Source organism: Danio rerio, chromosome 18, assembly GCF_049306965.1.
Source record: "Danio rerio strain Tuebingen ecotype United States chromosome 18, GRCz12tu, whole genome shotgun sequence".
NCBI classification, from domain to species: domain Eukaryota; kingdom Metazoa; phylum Chordata; class Actinopteri; order Cypriniformes; family Danionidae; genus Danio; species Danio rerio.
This window is the reverse complement of record NC_133193.1, coordinates 18,257,865-18,281,616: the sequence shown is the minus strand read 5'-3', so window position 1 is coordinate 18,281,616 and position 23,752 is coordinate 18,257,865. Positions and strand designations below refer to the sequence as shown.

General features: G+C 34.6%; 1 protein-coding gene across 2 annotated transcripts in view; it reads left to right on the top strand.

Annotated features, from left to right (window-relative positions):
• swap70b (switching B cell complex subunit SWAP70b) overlaps nt 1-21,038 on the top strand; it is a 40,101-nt gene extending 19,063 nt beyond the window's left edge. The window contains exons 5-12 of one of the 2 annotated variants that reach the window (XM_073929238.1): nt 1,236-1,467; nt 1,622-1,730; nt 3,149-3,330; nt 11,720-11,827; nt 12,374-12,540; nt 17,324-17,522; nt 17,861-17,957; nt 20,167-21,038. In XM_073929238.1, the coding sequence (XP_073785339.1) occupies nt 1,255-1,467; nt 1,622-1,730; nt 3,149-3,330; nt 11,720-11,827; nt 12,374-12,540; nt 17,324-17,522; nt 17,861-17,957; nt 20,167-20,285 (1,194 nt within the window). In that variant the 5' untranslated portion in view covers nt 1,236-1,254 and the 3' untranslated portion in view covers nt 20,286-21,038. The remainder of the gene's footprint in view (nt 1-1,235; nt 1,468-1,621; nt 1,731-3,148; nt 3,331-11,719; nt 11,828-12,373; nt 12,541-17,323; nt 17,523-17,860; nt 17,958-20,166) is intronic. The other variant, NM_001044986.1, reaches the window with a different exon arrangement.
• The last annotated feature ends 2,714 nt before the right edge of the window (nt 21,039-23,752 follow it).

Below are 23,752 nucleotides of genomic sequence, written 5' to 3'. Positions count from 1 at the left end.
CACAGAGAGTCTGGACCTCGGTTTAACGTCTCACCCGAAAGTCGACACTCAATGAGCAGTATAGAGTCCCCATTAATATACTGGGGTGTTAGGACACACATAGACCGCAGGTCGAGCACCTCTGTGCTGGTCTCACTTACACCACTTCAGGAAGCAACCAAACTTTCCCATGTGGTCTCCCATCCAGATACTGACCGGACGCAGCCCTTTGTGGCTTCAGTGGGCAACCGTGTGAGAGTAGCAGAGAGCTAGCTGCCGGTTTTAACATTTATATACATTATTTTTTAACATTTGAACTTGATTAAAAAATAAGTTATAACATTGAAAGGAATTCGATTGAATGTCTTTACAAATGAAATCCTTACTTTATTAATTGTAATCCATTTATTACATTATTGTGTGTTTAAAGAAATTATTTACAGATCACTAATTATTTTATAATGCAATATATTTATTTAGCGCATTTATTGTGTATGGCCATACACCCAAATGGCTTCAGAATCATGAGGGGGGTCTATCCACACCACCACCAGTGTGCAGCATCCACCTGGATGATGTGACGGCAGCCGCAGGACAACGACGCCAGTGTACTCGCTACACACCAGCTATTGGTGGAGCGAAGAGACAGTGATAGAGCCAATTCGGTGGATGGGGATGATTGGGAGGCCATTATCGTACGGGCCAATTGAGGGACTCTGGCTTAGACACTCATTCCCATGTTATACATGAACACATAATAAAACACGCATTTTATGCAAAAATGTGATATTCAGAGATTTTATTAAAATATCTTAATTATTATTCCAGTATCTGTAAATACACAGACAATTCCTTTAGTTTATGAACATAAATGAGTCAACAGAAAACAATAATGAGAGCTGCAGCTTTAGTTTTTGCACCTTTGAATGTAGAAGCCATTTCCCTTTTTTTTTCCTTCAAACCAAAGTTATGACATTTAAATCACTTCTGATTAGTCCATTTAAGATTTGCAGAACTGCAACAATTGGCAGAAAATATACATTTTTAAACACATTCAACCACACAAGTGTTAACAGCTTGAAAGCAATCTGATCTAAGGCTCACAATGTTTTTAGAAATGTTCAAAAAGGTGTAGGATGACAAAAATGCATCTTAATTTCAGCTTTAAACAGGGCCTTTGTTAGAAAAGGAAGGGAAAAAAAAAGTATGAGTCAGCGTGGAGGATCCAGATTTTCTGGTCCATTTAGCACGTGTAGTGGTCACACAGAATGACTCATGGATAATTTGAGAAGCTGGACTTTATTTATTTTACTAATACACCGTGTGACCTGTTTCTTTAAGGGTTACATGATGAAAAAGGGACACAAAAGAAAGAACTGGACTGAACGGTGGTTCCTCTTGAAGCCCAGCTTAATTTCATACTATGTCAGTGAAGACCTTACAGAGAAGAAAGGAGACATACTACTAGATGGAAACTGCTGTGTTGAGGCAAGAGCTCATTGTCTTTTTTATTGTTAACATTATTAGCTTGACTTTTACTGGAAGTGCTGTTACACGTGTCTGCAATTGTTATGATGACATCATTCTGATGGACTAACTTCCTTTTCCTCTGGTTGTGATGACCTCATGCATTCCTCCACAGTCGTTACCTGATAAGGAGGGCAAAAAGTGCCTTTTCTACGTCAAGTGCTCTGACAAAAGCTTTGAAATCAGCGCCTCCGATAAGAAGAAAAAACAAGAGTGGATTCAAGGTTAGAGATGATTCATTCTATTGTCTCACACAAAATAAAAAAAAATGCACACATATTTTATAGTTACTTTTATTCTATTAAAAATATTACTTTTATTTTTAAAAATTTGTACTTAAAAACAACGCTTTATGTTTTATGCTTTATGTATGGTTTTTTTTTTCTAAAATTTATTTAAAAAGATGAAAGATGTTTTATTAATGTATTGGGGTGAATGATGAACAAAATAAATAAAAAAAAACAAGAGTCCATTAACAGTAGTTATTAAAATGTAATTTTTTAATAGGTAATTTAATGAAAGTCATTCTGATTTGTCAAATTGATGCTCAAAAAATAAATAAATCTTATTATCATGTTCGAAACAGTTTAATATTTTTAATATTCTTTAAATAGAGCATTTAGACCAACATATTTTATTTGAAATAGATTTGATTTGAGCAGTTTTATTAATCATTATGCTTTAATTTTGAAGACTACACACTACCTAAAAAAATTATTGTCGTCGGTCCCAGTTGTAAGAGCAGCAAATAATATTTAGACTTCTAGTTGATCATTCGGAAAAGTGGCAGAAAGTAGATTTTTCAGATGAATCATCTGTTGAACTGCATCCCAATCATCACAAATACTGCAGAAGACCTATTTTAACCCGCAAGAACCCAAGATTCTGAAAGAAATCAGTCAAGTTTGGTGAAGGAAAAATCATGGTTTAGAGTTACATTCAGTATTGGGGTGTGCTAGGGATCTGCTAAGTGGATGGTAACATCAACAGAGTGAGGTATAAAGATATTTGTGCTGCCCATTACATTTCAAACCACAGGAGAGGGCTTCAGGATTGGCCAGCCCAGTCACCAGACATGATTATTATTGAACATGTCTGGGGTAAGATGAAAGAGGAGGCATTGAAGATGAATCTAAAGAAACTTGATGAACTCTGGGAGTCCTGCAGGAACACTTTGTTTGCCATTCCAGATGACTTTATTAATAAGTTATTTAAGTCACTGCAGAGATGTATGGATGCAGTCCTCCAAGCTCATGGGAGTCATACACAATATTCATTATTTTTTAACTGCAGCATGACTTTCTATTCTATACTGTACATTATTTCTGTACAGTGACACAACTATTGTCTAAGTAAAGTCAGACCTTACTGTCCTAGTTAAATATTTAAAAATCAAGGCATGATCATAATATTTTTTGGTAAAATAAGCGTAATCTAGAGGCCTTTGCCTTTCATATAAGCCACTTCTGATACCAAATGATCAACTAGAAGTCAAGTTATTATTTGTTGTTTCTAAAACTTGGATAGGCGACAAGACTTTTGTCAGGTCGTGTACTTTTATTTGAAGCGTGTTAAATGCTACTAATATATAGAATATGTTTCATATTGACGTGTGTTATTTCTGTCTGTTCTGTCCTCTAAGCTATTCAGACCTGCATTACACTCTTGAAGGTGGGACGTCCAGCTCCGCACCATGAGGCCAGGCAGAAGCGGCGAGAGTTACGACAAAAACAACAGGCTGAGCAGGAAGAACTGGAGCTGAGAATGAGAGAGCTGCAGATGGCCAACGAGAACAAACAGAGGGAGCTGGAGGCCATGAGGAAGGTCCGTACTGTTCCACAACAACAACTGCTCAGCTTCTAATCTCTCTGTTTCTAATATAACACACACACAAATAATCCTGTCTCTCAGCGCTTTTTCTGGTAACTGCATGTTTTGTTGCATTCCATCCATTTTTTTTAAGCACATTTTGGTATAGCGCCTATAATAAAACACTAGATGGAAATGACAAGATGTGCATGAACTCTTAAACTTCTGTTCTTCATTGGGGTGGATAAATTGGATGCAATAAGGTGGTGTAAATAAACTATGATCTAAACTAGGGATGCACTGAATAGAAATTCTGTGCTGAAACCAAAACCGAAAATGCTTTGTAAAAACTATTATATCATTTTGTCAGACTTTATTATTTGAACTGTATGTTGAGTTTTTTTTTTTTATCCGAGAACAATATTATAAAACAAAACTGCAAATTTAGAACTCACTTCCACCCATCCCAACAAACAATTTTGTGTTTAATAGACGTCTAATAGACATCTAAACATAGACAGTTTGGCTAAAACAAGGCTAAACTTGAGCTGTCAGTGAAATTCTAATAGACATCTAAGAATAGCCCAAAACTAGACTAGTCATTAAATAAACAAAAATGAATGACTACACATTTAAAGTCTGTCTAATCTGTTTATTTCAAGACTAGTCTAGTTTAGCCTTGTATTTGCCAAGACGACTATGTTTAGACATCTATTAGGCATCTTTTAAAAACAAAAAGTGCTTGCTGGGATCCCACCCCTGGTAGACTTCAAAAGATAAATAAATAAAAATAAGCAAATTAATGCAATATTTTTATAAATAAAATGTACAAAGATTTGAAAAAGGATGACACAACATCAAAAGCTGAATGCAATTGAGAGAATGTCCAACAAATACAGAGTCTAGGTTTGTCTGTGCATTGTGTGAGGAGGATTCCAACTGTTGACTGGCAATTTTTGTTTTGCTGCTGTGAGAGCAGTTAACTGTAGACGTCTTTGTTAAACGGACAAAGTGAGGTCCCAAAAGTCATTCATGAAAAAATGACGTGGAGTCAAACATATCTCAGTGCCCAACAAAAATGATAGATCCTGCGAGAGTCCAGAAAAGTGAGAGGGAGCGACATTCTCAAAATAATTTTTCAAAAGTGCCTAAATATTCTTGTGAACAGAGATTACACTTATAAGATGACAGATTCATATAAAACATGTCATTGGAGTGAAGTAAAACCTATGCAGCACTTTCCATTGAATCATTTGGTGAGTAGGGATTTTAGAAGACAATTTTAACATTTCTCATACCTGATCTGAAAATAAAACATGCACATCCTCATTAAGATCCTTAGACCAAACATTTGTATGTTAGACTTTTTAAAATTGACCTCAATACCTTAAACTATACTGATTTAAAACAAAACACAAGGCATAAAAAACTGTGCATCCCTAATTTCAACTATAAATTCTAAACGCGGAGCAAAAGCTACTAGATTGTAGAATTAATAGAACTTATCTCAAATATTGTTTAAAGTCAAAATACTTCTTTCTCATTTATAGCTTAACTCCAAACAAATATTGTTTTGGCCGGACTCTGTTTGGAATGTCATATGAGTTTCAATTGAAATATATCAATCAAATAATTTGGTTCAATTCCTTCTCACAGCTAACTGATATGATTGTTTAAAAATATTTTGGGCATCTGCTACCGAAGCAAGATAACATGGCAGGGCTTGTTGTTGCAAGGCTTTTATTATATGGGAATTACAAGAGCTACGTTGGCTTCCTTATTTCCTGCAACTATTTTTTGTTAAATAAGTTTTCATTGAAGAAGACTCAGGAAAAAGAATTCTCCATATTTTCTCCAAGAATTCTACATATTTAAAGACAATATAGAAAACAGACCCACCCACACACCATTCCTCAAATAACTTGCTTACAAAGACCTGTTGAAACTTTAGAGCATGATGAAAAAAATATTTAAACATTACCAGTCAATAGGGTTTTTATCAAGGTGAAAGGATGAAAGAATGCCAGAAAATTGCTCAGGTTTTCTTTTCAAACTGTAACTAACTTGCTCCAAATTAACTGCTAAAGAAGAAGTCATTTCTGCAAGCCACAGTTTACATGTAGGAGAATTTGTTACCTTCAATAACAGTAGCTATAACTTTTTGGCTTTAGTTAAGCTGTATGAGAGCAGACTGTGTTGTGTGCTCAACAACGAATGTGTTTGTTCAGAAAATACCAGAATTAAAAGCATCAAATCTGGCAGTAATTGCAGCCAAAACATCCCAGATAGGACTTTAAAAGCTCTATTTCAACAACTCTGTTTAGTGGAGCAAAAAAACTATGGGACAGCATCTAATGAGTTACATTTGTCACAAAGAGGTGCGACATTTTGGATGTAGATTCTTTAACTTCTGTCTTTATTATTGATTTTATCTCACCAGCTTCTCAGAAAGTGACATTTCATTCCCTTAAATGACTGAAAAAGCACTTTAATTTCAATTTATTTCACTTTTTTAGTTGCCGATAAGTTAAATTCTCATTTTGGGTGGAAACAAAAGAAAAAAAATTGACAATTTTTAAAAAATGAAAAGATAAAGTGCTGTGGGTATCATGAACAAAATTACAATCTGCCCCTACTCCTGCGGTTTGTATGAAACAGGAAGTTTGTTTGTTGTCACACCGATCATTGGTGTAAAGGTTTCTCCAGGAAACACGGTGGCTCTTTGTAATCTCTCTATTATTCATGAATTTTGATTTCTCAGAAATCATCTCCTTTCATTTCGAGCACCATCTTCCCTATTCATGGCCGTGTTGTTTCACCCTAAACGGTCTGCACTGAAATCAGATTAGCTCCAGTGTGTTGTTTCACAGCTGATTGAGAGATGTGGATTGAGTGTGTATTGTAGTAGATGTGTGAGTGTCGGGGGTTTGGATGATTAGTTGTTTCTCATTTAGCCCTCTTAACCTTAGTTTGTCTTAATTTCTCGTTATCCTAATGATCTTTTCCAGTTGAGTGATTTAATACTGGTAAATCCGGGTTTAGGCAGACTTATCCTCAATGAGTTTTGTCATTAGCAAGGGGATTTAAATCTGTAAGATAAGCATGATCATGTTACAAATTTAGCACATTGGTTAAACTTTTCAGCCCGCGACCCCCAAAATAACAATTCCAGTGACTCGGAGGTGGTTTAAACATACAAATATTGCACAAAATGACGCACACATACCAATAGAAACTATATAAACATGAGCATATTGACAACACAAAAAAGTGCAACAGTCTACCTACCATATCATTTTTTTAATAGTCATTATTCATTAGTTTAATTTAATAGTAATGTCACTTAATGAGAATGGTGGGCACAATGTTACAGCACAGGATCGTTCATATATATATGTAGGGAATATATGTAGGGGAAACTGGAGCACCCTGAGAAAACCCACCCGAATGCGGGGAGAATGCAAACTCCACACAGAAACGCCAACTGAACCTGCCAGGGCTCGAACCAGCGACCTTCTTGCTGTGAGGCAACAGCACTACCTACTAAGCCACTGCATCGCCCTCATGTTTTTTTTATGTAACTACTAAATATTAAGTATATATTAAATATATTATAAGATAAAACAATTTTTATCTTATGTCGGTTATGGATAAAATATAGTAATTCTAATCGTTTAATAACATATATGACATTTTTTTTAAATTACCAAGCGACCAAGACTTAGGACATTGTCTGAAATTTTATATTTTTGGGAAAAAATATTTAAAAATAATTAAAAAGTATATTCAAGTGATTTTTTTTTATAGTTTTATATTTGAAATAATATAAATATATATGTTATTTAAACTACCTTAACTTTTTAAATAAATATATATATATATATATATATATATATATATATATATATATATATATATATATATATATATATATATATATATATATATATATATATATATATAAAACTGATCTGGTTCACTTAATTTCTATAAATCATATAAAAATATGTCACTGTATTTCCTATTATATTTTCCTTTTTATATTTTTTACAATCACTGGAATTTATATAAAACTGTTGTTTTTAAACTGCTAATGTCAATATTATTAGCCTCTTAACTAATTTTTTATTTATTGATTGGCTACAGAACAAACCAATAGTTGTCAAGTAACTTGCCTAATTACCCTAACTTGCCTACTTATCCCAGTTAAGCCATTAAATTTCACATTAAGCTGAATACTATCTAATATTAATCTTGCAAAATAACTAATAAAATCATGTTATCTTGGGAGGCAAAAGACATTATTATTTATTAAAACTATTATTTCTAAAATATGTTTATAATCATCTTAATAACCTATTAGCAACCATCCAGTGGTGATCCATGATATGTGATTAGTATATAATAAACCAGCACAATCTTACAGCAATTCCTAACTTTTTGATTTAGTGGCTAATTTGTATGAATTTAATCTCATTCATACTATTTAGTACAATTTGCTCATCCCCCAATGATGGTTTATTTTAGGGACGGGGTTAGGTGCCACACTTCCTTTTTTTAAATTGTACATTTTTATACGACTGAACTAAATCCCAGTTAAGTCTGTAAATTTCACAATAAGCTGAATACTAGTTATCTAATATTAATCTTGCATTAATCTGATAACATCATGTTATCTTGGCGGACCAAATACATTATGTATTAAAACTATTATGTATAATATGTGTTGAAGAAAATCTCTCCATTTAAACATCACCTGGGAAATATAAAAAAAAATTAATATTCCTCAAGAGGCCTTCAGAGTGTGAGTACTGGATTAAATTGTACAGAAAAAACAGCAAAAGGTGTCCTTCACAACAACTTAATGACTTAAAAATATCAACATTGTTGCCATTTAATCAAACTGCGCTGAACGCTGCATGTTCCACAATATTATTAGACAGAGAAGCACTCTGTCACAGTAAATACAGTGTTAACTGGGAACAATCATTTGATTTACAGTGATGACAAGATCTCATTGTCTGACCCAATTGTGCTGAATGGAGAACAGTCCGACACTGTCAGTGTCTCTCCCCCATCCTCTAATACAGTGCAGGACAATAGGTGCCTGTGGAGAGAGAGCCAGACCCTGAGGGGTGCAAACGTTAACAATACCTGCCCTGTCACTCAGCACTGCCACCTGGAGCTCACACAGACCTGCCATACAGACAATCCATGAGCGAGACTGTGGTCCAATGTGCTCTCCACTGTGGAGATTGTTGTAGTACTTTTGTGTTAAAAAAACTATACTATAAAAACTAGATTTACTTTTGCTGTAATCAAAATCACCTCACACAATCTTAAATAGTGCACCGAATAGTGGAGCAGCCTTTTAAGTGGTTTTCAAATCATAGTGAACAATCTGAAGTGCACTCAATCAATTCCACAATGCACCACAATAACAAATGTACAAGCCAGTCCACTTTTAGTCACACACTCACAAACTTCCCTTCACTTGTTCCCTCGGGGGAATCCCCAATTTTTAAGAGCTTTGCATTTTGTTTAGTGAACGAGGGAAGCTTACATGGACATACGATCCATCCCTTGATTTTGACCAATGGAGCGAGTATGCTTCATGTGTACACTCCAGCACCTGTATGCCCCAGAATGCAACATGATTGTGATGTCACAATACAGCTGTTACCAAGTGCTCTGGAGTTTAGGGCATTCCATTTAAAGCCATTCAGATGTACCCCCAGTTGTGAACACATCATTCATTTTCCTTCGGCTTAGTACCTTTGTTCATCAGGGGTCACCACAGTGGAATGAACCGCCAACTTATCCAGCATATGTTTTACACAACGGATGCCCTTCCAGCTGCAACCCAGTACTTGGAAACATCAATACACACTTATTCACACACATACACTACATGGCCAATTTAGTTTATTTATTTCACCCATGTCTTTGGACTGTGGGGGAAACCAGAGCACCCGGAGGAAACCCATGCCAACATGGGGAGAACATGCAAACCCCAAACAGAAATGCCAACTGGCCCAGCTGGGACTTGAACCAGCGACCTTCTTGCTGTGAGGTGACAATGCTAACCACTGAGCCACTAGTGGACACTTGTGTAAGATAATCAATGACATACATCCAAGGGAACGAGATGAAGGAAAGTTAGCGAGCGAAGGATGTAAAAATAATGTGACGAATGTAGCCACAATGGCTGGAGATATAATGGCTACAATATAATGATAATGGCTATATATATAATGGCTACAAGATAATGTCTACAATATAATTTGTCCGTCTGACCACAAGATGGCATCCAGAGCTGAATCCTATTGGTGTAAGTTCCTAAATAAATTATGTAATTGTTAAATTAACGATTGTATACATGACAGAAATCCAAATTATGTCTTTTGACTACTAATAGACAGCCTGAGGGTCTGACCAAGAATTTTAAAATCCAATCTGTCTGAGGGGGGCGACGCAGTGGCGCAGTAGGTAGTGCTGTCGCCTCACAGTAAAAAAGTTGCTGGGTTGCTGGTTCGATCCTCGTTTCTGTGTTTCAGTTGGTGTTTCAGTGTGGAGTTTGCATGTTCTCTCTGCGTTTGCTTGGGTTTCCCCCGGGTGCTCCGGTTTCCCCCACTGTCCAAAGACATGTGGTACAGGTGAATTGGGTAGGTTAAATTGTCCGTAGTGTATGAGTGTGTGTGTGTGGATGTTTCCCAGAGATGGGTTGCGGCTGGAAGGGCATCCGCTGCGTAAAAATGTGCTGGATAAGTTGGCGGTTCATTCCGCTGTGGCAACCCCTGATTAATAAAGTGACTAAGCTGGCAAGAAAATGAATGAATGAATCTGTCTGAGGGATTTATCAACCAGCAAAGTACAAACAAAATGGCATCCCTTCCAGCGCAGTCAGTGTGCTCAAATTCACTCTCTTTCATAAAGGAAGTATAGGGGCGGTTTTGGTTACAGCCTTTTGTGTTGTCTGAATTAGCTGTTGCATTAAAAAAATGTAATGTATGAACAAAGCATGATCTTTTTCACACTGTAAAAGAGTTGTGTATGCGTTTTTTTTTGTACTTTTCATCAGCTGTCTTGTTAGAAACATGGCCAATATGCTAGTATTTGATGAAACACATGGTAAACATGCTAACAATGTGACAAAACATTGACAACATGGTAAAATATGTTAATAAACATGCTAGCACCATGATGAAATAAGGCAGCACAATGCCAGCAAAATGTTATGTTAACACTTTAGAAACATGTTAGCAATATGGTAAAATTGCAAAACATTGTAAAAGAATGTGTAAAATGATTTCAAAATAAACATGCGAGCAACATGGTAGAAACATGCTAACAGTGTTTTATAAATGTTTAAAACATCAGACAGTTATAAACATGTTTAAACATGCTGACAACATGCTGAAAGGCTAGAAAGATGGCAAAATGTGCTTACACATGTTAAACATGTTAACAGTTTTAAAATTCAATTTATTTTTATTTATATAGCACCTTTAGAATGTAGATTGTATCAAAGCAGCTTAACATAGAAGTTCTAGTAAAGTCCAGATCTCAGAGTTGAAGTTCAGATACACCTAAAAACATCTCAAAACATGTTAACAACAGGCTAGCAATTACATAGCAACTATCCATACTGCATATAGAAACTGGAGAAAATCATCTTAATATCCTATTAGCAACCGTTCAGTGGTGATCCATGATATGTGATAGTATATGATAAACAGCACAATCTCACAGCAATTCCTAACTTTTTGATTTAGTGGCTGTTTCATATGAATTCGTACAATCTCATTTGTATAATTTAGTATGATTTGCTCATACCCCAATGACGCTTTATTTTAGGGGCGGTGTTGGGTACCACACTTAGAAAATCCCAGTAAATCCCAGTTAAGCCTCTAAATTCCACTTTAAGAATACTAGTTAAAAAAAAATTGCACGATTTCGTATGACTGAACTCATACGAATTAGCCACTGAACTGACACAACGTAAAATAGTTACGTTTCCTTGTGACATCAGGCCTGATTAACTGCATGGCCTTAAAAAGGACCTTCAAATTTCTGTTTTAAAACTTCTTCAAACAGAAAACTACTTGAATCTAAATCCATAAGTTTATACTTAAAATCTACACTTCTAGCTTTTCGAAAATTCTTGCTAGCTTTTTGAAGCCCACTTAAAATTTTATCTTGAGAAACATTTTTTTTTAAAAAATCTAGTTTGTTTTTGGCTTGCTGAAATACCTGCTGTTTACAGACCATAAAACAGAAGTTTCTATGTCTGAGCATTTGCATTCTAGGTTTCCGATCCAGTGAGACAAGTGGCTCAAAATCCAGTTGAACCTGATGAGTATCTTGGTACTTTACAAATGAAAAACGTCTTTGTGTTGCACAGAAACTGGAGGAGGCAGCAGCCAATGCAGCAGACGAGGAACGCAGACGTCTGCAGACCCAGAACGAGCTGCAGGATCTGTATCGGCTGGAAATGGAGAAAGAGAAAATGGTATTTGTTTGCTCTGCTTGTTCACTGTCTGGCTAGCAAACTTCAACATGCGTTTTGATGTCATGTGTCTAGAGAGGTTATTTTGACCAATAGGGTGCTAGATTACCTCAGCCCAACAGGTCCATTTTTGAATATTACAGGAAGTACACTGCAGCAGAAGTTCTGCTTTTGGCTATAAATATCTGAAACGTTGAAGCACACAATTTTGACACCTAAACAAAGCCTCATTTTCTCTAATCAAGATTATAATCATTCATTTGATTTTGTGAAGTTTTTGAAGTTGCTAAGCCAAAAATTACATTTGTCTTCTTGTTTTTCCAATATATATATATATATATATATATATATATATATATATATATATATATATATATATATATATATATATATATAATTAATGGGGTCCAGTGTTTTTTGACAATTTTGACAGTTAAAAAATACATATTTGCTTATTTTATTACAGAATATTTACAAAATTTATTTTTTATTTTTCTTTTTGATTTATTTATTATTATTTTACTAAACTTTTTTCTCTTTGTGTCTTAGGTACGACAGCAAATGGAGGAACAGGTGGCTCAGAAGTCCAATGAGCTAGAGCAGTATCTGCAGCGCGTCCGTGAACTGGAGAACATGTACCACAGCTTAGAAGAAGCACTGGAGGAGGAAAGACAGGCCAGACAGGATGAGGAAACTGTCCGAAAACTACAGGCCAGGTATGCTGGCTTTTTTTTTGTTGGCTTTAAAATGTGGAGTGAATTATATTTCATATGATTAATTATTGAGGGGTAATAAATGAAAAAAGGATACCAATTATTATAACAGGCTGAGGTTGTGGAAACAAATTGTTAATTCCAAATATGCTCTGAGCTCCGCAGTTCAGCTAACACAACTGTAAATGAATAACTACGGACTAAATTAAATGCAGTTTATCTTGCTTTACTTTCACAGGCCTGATAATCCATGCTCAGTCTTTTTCTTTATGGAATACATATATCTCAACAAAGTCAACTTTTTTTTAATGTAAAATGAGAAATATAAGTCTTAAGTATGTCTGTTTAAGTAATATAAGTCTGCTCCCTATAAATTTGCATTTGGAGAACATAATGACATTTTGTGTTCCCTTCAAACTACTAAAGCACTTTTTTGGTCTTCAAAATGTCTTGAATTTATCTTGATGAAATTTGAAATTTTAGCATTGTATTTTAATATATGGATACAAAATAACTTGATCATAAACCATTTTTTGTAGTTGTTGCATATCCGATTGGAACCTGATAATGGTTAGAAAAAGAATCCAAGCATGGCTAGAAAGTTATGAAATTCTGATGCCTTTTTGACATTTATTCATTCACAGGTCATGCATCCTCCATATCAACCATTTAATTCTTGACATCAACAAAGCGTTTTTGAATTACTGCTTATAGATAACACTGCTAAAAATAATAACATTATACAAATGCAAATTGTCATGAATAAACTGGAAAAAGCTGAAAAGGGGTATTGGTTTTTATATTTATGTAGAAAATAATATTTTTTGTAACATTTTAATCCTTTAATTTTTTTCATATGTAAAGATATTTGTGTATTGCTGTACGTCCTGTGTGTAGCAATGTATAAGCATTTGAATCCACATAGGCGCATTACCAACATGCTCTGCACTGAACTATACCAGATTTTAGTTGGTCAATGGCACATTTTATTTTAGTTTTTCAAAATAGCAACGTGCCAACAATGCGCCTTAACATACCTCTTTTTTAGACCGACACAGCCATGAGTCCACAAGTGGTGCAAATGGATTCGCTATTTAAACACTGTGGCGCAACATGTGAAATTTAGGGTTGCGCTGGTCTTAAAATAGTAAAAACACGTCTAAACACATCTTATGATAGAGCCCTTCATGTTCGTCATGTTTTCTGGCTTTTTTAAAGCATTTAAAAACATTTGGGCTGTTTTGCCTATGCTTCATTAATAATAATAATAAAAATAATTTAAATATACTCTAAATGTGTTTTGATAAAACAATTAGACACACACACAAAAAAATACTTTTACAGTCAACATTTCAAGTGGATCAAAACCTTTCACCAAAATTGTCCAAACACTATTGAAAAAAAAAAACATTTTTGTCCTAAAAACTTTTTTGTCCACCTTAAATTGACTACTGTATAGCATAGCTGTGCAGTTATGGCTTGATCAAACTTTAAAAAGTAAGGTCATGTGACACCTGGATCAGGTCAGTTTACAGAGGACCGTCTATTTCCTTGTAAGGTGGGAAGTTAGAGAAGCATCACAAACACATGAGGATGTCTGAGACGTCTGTTCACGTCTGCAGTTCCTGTTCCCTGTCTCACCCTACAAAAACCAGCAGTCTTCCTGTGTTTGTGCTGACCAATCACCAGCTCATCACTTTACTAAACACACAATTGCTTTTATAACCAGTGTGTGAATCCCCCTCATTTTCACACTCCCACATCCATAATCTTTTAGTCATTGTTAAAATGTGTATTTTGTTTATACAGCAGGTCAAATGTGAGTTTGTAAACTGTTAAAAGAATCTTACATTTACTTCAAGCTTTATGAACGACTCACAATTGTGGGAACTACTGACAGTCAGTTTCAATTTCAACATGTGAACAATCTGTAAATGCAAGGTTTGTGAGTTATTCAGAACTGAATTATGAATCACACAAAACATCCTGAGTATGAATAGGCATAGTCCAGTATAAGATTCTGACGGTATGATAACCTTGGATAAAAATACCCCGGTTTCACTGTATCATGGTATTGTGCTCACTGCTCTAAAATACATTATTTGTAAATGTCTGGGTAAAAAACAAAAACTTTTTTCCTCTTTGAAAACAATATATTTTATTTTTTTAAAACATTTTTGTATAATATTTTGGAACAGTAAACATGTCAAATGAACATGTCAAATGAGTCATTGACTTCTGCTGTCTTCATTTGCTTCAATAACAGATTTCTTTACATTTTAAAATGGCATCTTTGGATATTTTTATGCTGGAGATACTGTTATTACACATACCTTAGAAACGGTATTACAGGAAACTTTGGCGGTTTTTAAAACCTTGACCTTTCCAAACCGCGGTATACCTTGAAAACGGTTATCATCTCATGCCTATGAATCAAGAGCAGGGGTGCCCAAACTTTTTCTTATGAAGGGCCAAAAACCAAACTTGATTAAGGCTAGTGGGCCAAAGATAAACATAGTTGCCATGGGTGATTTACAGTACATTTTTAACATTTTATAATGAACTTATTAACAGTAAAAATGAAAACAATCTAATTTATAACAGAATTACACTGTCTTTGCAGACATTGGCTTGATTTACTCGCCAACATTGTCTGCATAATTCTCTATCCATTGAGTGACAGTATTTACATTTTAAAAAATCAAATCCATTCATTCATTTTCCTTTATTTCTTTACTCCAGCATATGTTTTACGCAGCGGATGCCATTCCAGCAGTACCCAGTACAGGAAAAAAATCTTATTCATATAAAACATTTCATTAAAACATTTAATTTGTTTGCTCTTTTGTAGCTCTGCTATAAAACAAAGAAATAAAAATATGTTAAGTCGATCTCTATGTTCTCTGATCTCTTTGTTAAAGGCATTTGCCCCTCTCCATCATTTTCACTTTCTTCTCAGATGGGATGGTGGGCAAATCAAAGGTTACAATTGGCCAATTTTGGCCCATGGGCCCAACTTTGGGCATCTCTTATCAAAAGAGTAAACAGGATACAGAATTATAGTCTGTAATAAAGTCATTTTTTTTAAACTATAGCTTTTTATATTTTTATCACATTATTATCATCACATTTGTATCATCACATCACAAATTTGTTTTGGTCATAATTTGCTGTTTATAGACAGTAATTCTGAGGTAAAGCACATGTATTTAAAAAAGTGGTGTTTTTACAAAAAGATTACAATACAGAATAGAGAGAGTGCATTTAGGCCACACCCACAAAAAAGTTGTAAATATTAAATTGTTTCGCATGGAGTTGGATCATTTCTCCAACTAAAGAAGTAGGGAAAAGGGGTCATAACATAGACCAGGGGTGGGTAAACTTTTTTCAGCAAAGAGCCATTTCTGATATTTTTGCCAAATTCATTTTTTAAAAGACCCATTGGGGTATATATATATATATATATATATATATATATATATATATATATATATATATATATATATATATATATATATATATATATACGCATATATTTACCCCAATAAGATACGACTACTATAAATAAAACAGGTTTAAACTAAACCTTTATTTATGTTCATGCACAACTCAAAAATAAACATATATGAAGCATCGTCATGTTGAGCAAGTCCATGAATGAAGAAAGAACATTTATTCTGGTAAATAAACTCTTTTTTTTTTTTTTTTTTGAAAAGCAAAACAATTTAAAATAAACAAACAATTTACTTTTATAAAAAACACATAGTTGCTTGAAATTATTCAAAATAAATATGCGGCAGTAATTTTGGCTAGTTTTAAAGAACATATATTATTGTTATTATATTCATTTTCACTAGTTTTAAAGAACAAAAATAATATTATTGAGTAAACAAAAGACAAAACAACGTATGTTTATATGGTAACCACGCACACACATTAGCCCTTTATTGGTGTCACGATTAAAGTTTATCCACAGCTCTGCTCACGTGTATTAGTCGAAACGTAAAAATTGTAATTGTATTTTCAATAGGAAACTGATTTCTAGTGATTGGTTATAATTTTTTAAACTGTAAAATATTATTGAGACAGCTGGAGAACCATGGATTTTTGCTCGAAGAGCCACATGTGGCTTGAGAGCCATAGGTCCCCTACCACTGATATTGACTAATACATTTCACTTTCTCTATATATCTCCTTCGCCTCATTTCCGCAACAATCCTTTGAGATGGTTAAAAATGATGAATGTTTCCTCTCGCCAACTACATTTCATTGCTGTGGGCATAACAGTTGTTTTCTAATAAATATTACACGCTGCTCTCTGTTATTGTGTCATTTTTGGTGGGTCAGGAAAACATTGTTTTAGGTTTTTTTAGCTTGCTTACTATTCACCTTGTCACATAGCAGTTTTTAGACATTGTTTGCTCTTTGTTGTTCGTCAGAAATGGCAAGGAGACAGCTTCCCACAATACTAACTCAATGGAATAGGTTGGATTGTTCGGTGGGTGGGGCCTTCTGATTACAATGTGATGCTCAACCAATCAGAATCAAGGACAAGAATGACTTGTTTCATGAATTATACATTTTGCACAATCCTGTCAGTAGTATCTCACTAAGATACGATGACAAATCATTTGTAATATATACTTGTTTTGTGGTAATTAATAGGGTATTCTGCTTACTCCCTACAATCTTCTATTAGTCACTACCTCTTTAGATCTAATAAAGATGTAAAGGAGCTGTGTATTGGCACGTGCAGATATGAGCATGTGTTTTTCTGTGTCTGCAGGCTGCTGGAGGAGGAAGTGTCCAAGCGTGCAGAGCTGGAGGAGATTCACCTCTATCAGCAGCAGACCATTTCTCAGACACAGGCAGAGAAGCAGGAGCTGGAGCGAGAGCGTCTGGCCAAGGAGAGCGCTTTAGAGTCCGCCATGCAGCAGCTGCATCAGCTGGAGGCAGACAGACAGGGAGCTCTGGAGCAATATCAGGTCCACTGCCTCATTGTACTACACTGTAAAAATTCTGGGTTTCATATAATTCCTTCATGCTCCTCAACACAAATCGATAAAGTTAACTTGTAGATTAAGTTAATTGTGGATTGAATATAAAACATTTAAGTTGTCCCCCCCCCAAAAAAAACTGAAAGAATTGTGTTGATTCAGCTCATTTTAAATAAGTAGTTAGGACATTTTTGTGTGTATTTGTGTGTGTACACTGCAGAAAAAAAAATCCTGCCTGTGTAGTCTGCCATCTGCTGGTTGAATGGAGCAATGCCACTGCTCTTGTGTGTTCTTCTGATGGTAGGTTTGTGTTTTTGTGTGAGCAGGAGGTCATGAAGAAACTATCAGATGCTGCCAATAATACAAAGAGCTGGAAGGACAAAGTGGCTCAGCATGAAGGACTCATAAGACTCATTCAGCCAGGTGATGATCTTTTCTCAGTATTCAGATCATGGTGTCACTTGTGCACAATAAAAAAGCAGTTTCTCATTTCCTAAACACGTTGCAAATGCTTTTGTACATGCATGCAAATGAATATGTACAATCCTCTGATGTTTTCTGCATTATAAATTGGTTAAAATGTATGATTTTAGTCTCTGTTGAATTGTTTCACCCTCAACAACATTCAGTCGTTTGTTCATGGTTTGTTCTCATCTTTACATGCAAAATGGCTGAACAAGTTGTCATATTTTTATTGCCATAAAGCATTTTCCTATACATTTACATTAGACTTTTTTTCTAAATCTGTTTAAAATTGATACGTTTCTCCCAGTTAATTTTGGACTTTTTTTCTACTGAAGGTGCATCTCAGAGAAGATTCTCCAATGTTCACATTTCTATTTTTGTTTTGTTGTACTTTTGAGAGATGAACTAAGGATTTTGAGCAAGAGACAGACTTTGCAGGTCATCCATGGTGTTTTTCTTTGAGAAATGCTTTTACTGTTTTGCCAATTTTAATTCTGATCTGAGAAATGTACCAAAACGACAAAAGCTAATATACATTTATTTACAAATTTGTTCATTTAAGAACTTTTATTTCTTTACCATCTCCTCGCATATGATCTTTTAAAAATGTTATTTTTATGCCTAATTCATATAAAGACTGGGCACTGTTTGACAAAAAAGGGACAGAATTAAACAATGCATTATTCACATCAAGTTAAAAAAAAATATTATATAATATAATATTATAAAAAAATAAATAAATAAATAAATAACAATAATATTAATAGTATTAATAATACAATTCATGCTAACAATAATAATTTAATATAACAGTATTATTATTATTATTATTGTTATTATTATTTTTTTTTTTATTAAAGGGACTGAGCCAAAAAAAAATTAAATTAATGAAATTAAATTATTATTATATTTATATAATAATAAAATAATATAATAATAAAATATCATTAATAATATAATTATTACAGTTAAAATTAATAATAATATAATATTTAACATAATACTATATATATATATATATATATATATATATATATATATATATATATATATATATATATATATATATATATATATATATATATATATATATATATAACAGTTCTGTCTGGTTCTCAAATCTGATTGGCTGATAGTCGTGCGATATTTTGCAATATCAGAACTCCTACAGCCTCTTCCCTTTGTGTATTACTCCGCCCACATACAACCAGCAAAAAGCAGACACTACAGATCTAAAGTTTAAAAGATGCACGCTCAACCGTTTAACTGTCAGCTTATGATTTGAATCTGGAAGAGAGTAGTTCCTCATACAAAAGGGTTTTTGAGACTCTCCATGTTTGATTTTGTTTTTATATACACAATTATGCCGTCAAACTGTTATATAAACGCAATATCACACTCGTAGCAGTGCGATATGGCTGTATATCGGCACTGGTGGGAGCACTAAGGCACTCGGCCTGCGGCCTCGTGCCAACGCACACCTCCCACCAGTGCCGATATACAGCCAAATCGCACTGCTACGAGTGTGATATTGCTCATATATTAATGGTATATATATATATATATATATATATATATATATATATATATATATATATAGTAGTATTAATAATACAATAAATATTATTAACAATAATTTAAAATAACAGTATTGTTATTATTATATTATTTAATAATAAATGTCTAATTATTGCAGTTAATATTAATAACACTATAATATTTAACACAATACTATTTAATAATAATAATAACAATAATAATAATAATACAATTAATATGAATAATAATGTAAAATAACATTATTATTATTATTATTATTTAATAAATGTATAATTATTATTACAGGTAATGATAATAGTTATAATAATAATAATGACAATAACATTTTTCTTAATAAAATACCACGACTATGATAATTAAATATTAAGACAAAAAATGTATGCATCTATATAAATACATTCAGTTTAAATCTGAAATACCACACTACAATGTTCATTTTTTATTTAGAAATTAAAACTATTATCATTGTTATTTACTCACCATGCGGTGCGATTGAAATAGTTCACTGAATGTTATTTTTTTATATTCAAATTATAACACATTGATTACACACCCTTTAAAAGTGCCAGCTTAATATTTTATGTCATTGTATGTTTTGTCATTTCAGGTCCTAAATACCCTCAGAAAATCACAAACTGGGGACCTGCAGCATTTACAGACGCAGAACTCAACCTGAGAGAGAAGGACTGGCAGGAGAAGAAAAACAGGCCTGCTACACCGCAGTAGTGCTCTTACAGTGCTGTTTATGCGGTGTTACTGTAGACAGTCACTAGTGAAGTATATTTACTGCCTCTGTGGGGTTAGTCAGTCTCTGACCACACTAAAACTGTAGGCCACTGAACTTTACACAAGTTCAGTCTGGTCTCATCGCTCCTGTCTCTACCGTAACATTCAGTGTCATTTTAGCCTCTGCTTTTAAACGTTTTATACAATTTGTTTGTATGATGATCTACATCTTGTGAATGTGTTCATTTCGGTGCATTTCCACCAAAGTAAAGGCAGATGTTTCTTCCCTGTAGTTCATGAGTTTAGTTTATGTTTTCATTTTTATAAAAGTGAAATAATGGAAATAACTTCTCTGACCAAGTAACATTTAAAAAACACACTTATCATTTTACACTGTGCAGTCATTTCTAATTTAGCTTTTCAGAAATGTCAGTTTTACATTTGAAATTGTCACTCGGCATGCAAAATTAAACTAATGAACTAACTGTTCTACTTTACTAGAACAGTTGACGTAGCAGAAATGTATGAAAGTGTTTACTACACTGTAAAGGCAGTCTCATTGAAGAAGACATGATTGCAGTATTAACTAATTTATACTCTCAAGTTATTAACAAAACTGAATTTTTGGGATTGTTCTTTCAGTCGTGTATATTTCTGTACCAAACTGATGCGTTTGCTTTCAAACTAATGTCCCGATTTAGGACCTGAGACTGTACTGTTTATCATTCAATAAAAAGGGATTATTTAATAGTGGAACATGTGTTTATTTTGAGAGTTATAATGCCTACACTGCTTTAATAGCACAAAGCATATAATATTTGGCCACTAGAGGTCGTGAGATTACTGCATTTGTAGCCTAGTTTTTATTCTGCTGCTTGGATAAGGAGTTGAATCTTGAGAAATGTTTGGGAAGGAAATTTGAATTGTTTTAAAAAAATCACAGATTAGTTTACATATACATTTAATAATGCTCACTTTTATATTGGAACGGTATATGATGACTCACTTTTTAAATATTGGGAGGGAAAACTATGGATCTTAAAAGTTAAATACAACATAACAGTACACCATACGTTTTTTCCATGAAGAAATAGATTGCTAACAATAAATGATAAACCTTTCAAAAGAAGAGCTCTGAGGTCACTTAATTCTACATTATATGTTTTAACCTGAGTTCAACTCGAATTAAACCTGAATTTTTAAAACTGCCATTAATCACTCCCAACAAGTAAAACATGCTAAAAAGCTACCATCTGATGCCTGAATTCAGCTTACTTTTAAAACATCACGTTTAATAGCTGAATTTGTGCAGATGACTACATTACCCATAATGCCATAAACGTTCTCACTAATCAGAGTCAAGGTAAGTGAAACCCACCAATAAATCTACCATCTGATAGCCTGAAATCAGTTTATTTTTAAAAGCATCACGTTTAATAGCAGCATTTGTACAGAAAAAATACATTACCCATAATGCCATAACTATCCCACCAATCAGTCACAGTGAGTGAAACATGCCATTAAATTTACCATCTAATAGCCTGAATTCAGCTTATTATTAAAACTGTCATGTTTAATAGCAGTATTTCTGCAGAAAACTACATTACCCATGATGCCTTAAAAAGTCACACCAGATTTTGCACTGAGGGAGACAAGCAAATAAGTCTACTATCTGATAGCCTGAATTCAACTTTTTTTTTTTAAACGGCATGTTTAATAGCAGTATTTGTGCAAAAAACTACATTACCCAAAATGCCATAAACGATCCCACCAATCAGAGTCAGATTGAGTGAAACATGCCAATAAATTTAAAACTCCATTATCCATAATGCCATTAAAGTCACACAAATCAGATTTGCACTGAGACGAGCCAATAAAATGCTACATTATTACCCATAATTCCATAAACAATCTCACCAGTCACAGTCAATTCAGCATATTTTTTAAAACCAACATGGTCAAAACCAGCATTTGTACAAGAAATACTACATTACCCATAATGCCATAAACAATCTCACCAATCAGAGTCACAGTGAGTAAAACACGCCAATAAAACTTTAGCCCGTTCCCATGAAGCACTGTGAATGACACCATCGAGACGGTCTCCCTACACCAGGGGTGTCCAAACTCAGTCCTGGAGGGCCGGTGTCCTGCAAAGTTTAGTTCCAACCCCAATCAGACACACCTGGGCTAGCTAGTCAAGCTTTTACTAGGCTTTCTACAAACATCTTTGCAGGTGTGTTGAGGCAAGTTGTAGCTAAAATCTGCAGGACACCGGCCCTCCAGGACCGAGTTTGGACACCCCTGCCCTACACAGTTAATAAAATGTTCTCATTAGCAATGCTTCACAGGCTTTTTAGTTCTTTCCTTTTCTTTTCCAATATGATTATGAACTAAACTCTCAGTCATTTCCTTGTAATAATCAAAGAACTCTACTGCTGTACCATGGCTGCAGCAGGAGCAATGCGATTACACAGAGCCTGAAATTAGTCTCCATAACTCTTCTAATGTGACCTGCACTAATATCATTGTGTTCAAGGAGTTGTAAAATGAGCCTATTTTCAAAACAAATGATGTGTTTCTTCATTGTATGCTCAGTTTTAAAGTTTCAATAATGTTCAGTCTGGCGACTGGGCTGGCCAATGAGCACCTTGACCTTCTTTGCTTTCAGGAACTTTGATGTGGAGGCCGAAGTATAAAGGCTGATTTATACTTCTGTGTCAAACGCCGGCGTATGCTACGGCGCTGACGCATAGCCCTTTGCCGTGGCCGTCGGCGTCGCTGACGTGCACCTCTCAAAATTTGTAACTACACGTCGCAACGACGCATAGCGCAAGCTCTGTGATTGGTCGGTTTGGTAGTGCTGACGAGTCTGGGCAGGACCAAGAGCCGCGTGAATGGCGCGAGCTGGACGCTAGCCCAATGGAGCGATCGTTTACAAGTGTGGAGTCCCGTGAAGGAGCTCCTGATGGAAAGTTTTGTTTTGTGTTTACCTCATAGTTAAAGTTCTTGCACGTCCGCTGGTTCCTGCCTCAAAATGAGCGAGTTTGAGCCACTTGTACATCCAGGAAGTGTTCAGGAAAAGCAAAACAGCAGCGAAGAAACTCGACACAGAGTAGCATTAACACCTCACTGCCCACTAGTGTTTCGGAAGTGTTAATTCAGACCAACAGAGACAGCGCGCAGAAGTATAACTGCACAGCTACGCGCGTGGGTCACGCCGGTCACTTGACGCAGAAGTATAAACCAGGCTTAAGAAGGAGCGCTATCCTGCTGAAGAATTTGCTCTCTCCTGTGGTTTTTAATGTAATGGGCAGCACAAATGTCTTGAAACCTCAGATTGTTGCTGTTGCCATCCAATATGCAGATCTCTCACACCTCCATACTGAATGTAACCCCAAACCATGATTTTTTTCTTTACCAAACTTGACTGTTTTCTATGAGAATCTTGGGTCAATGCGGCTTCC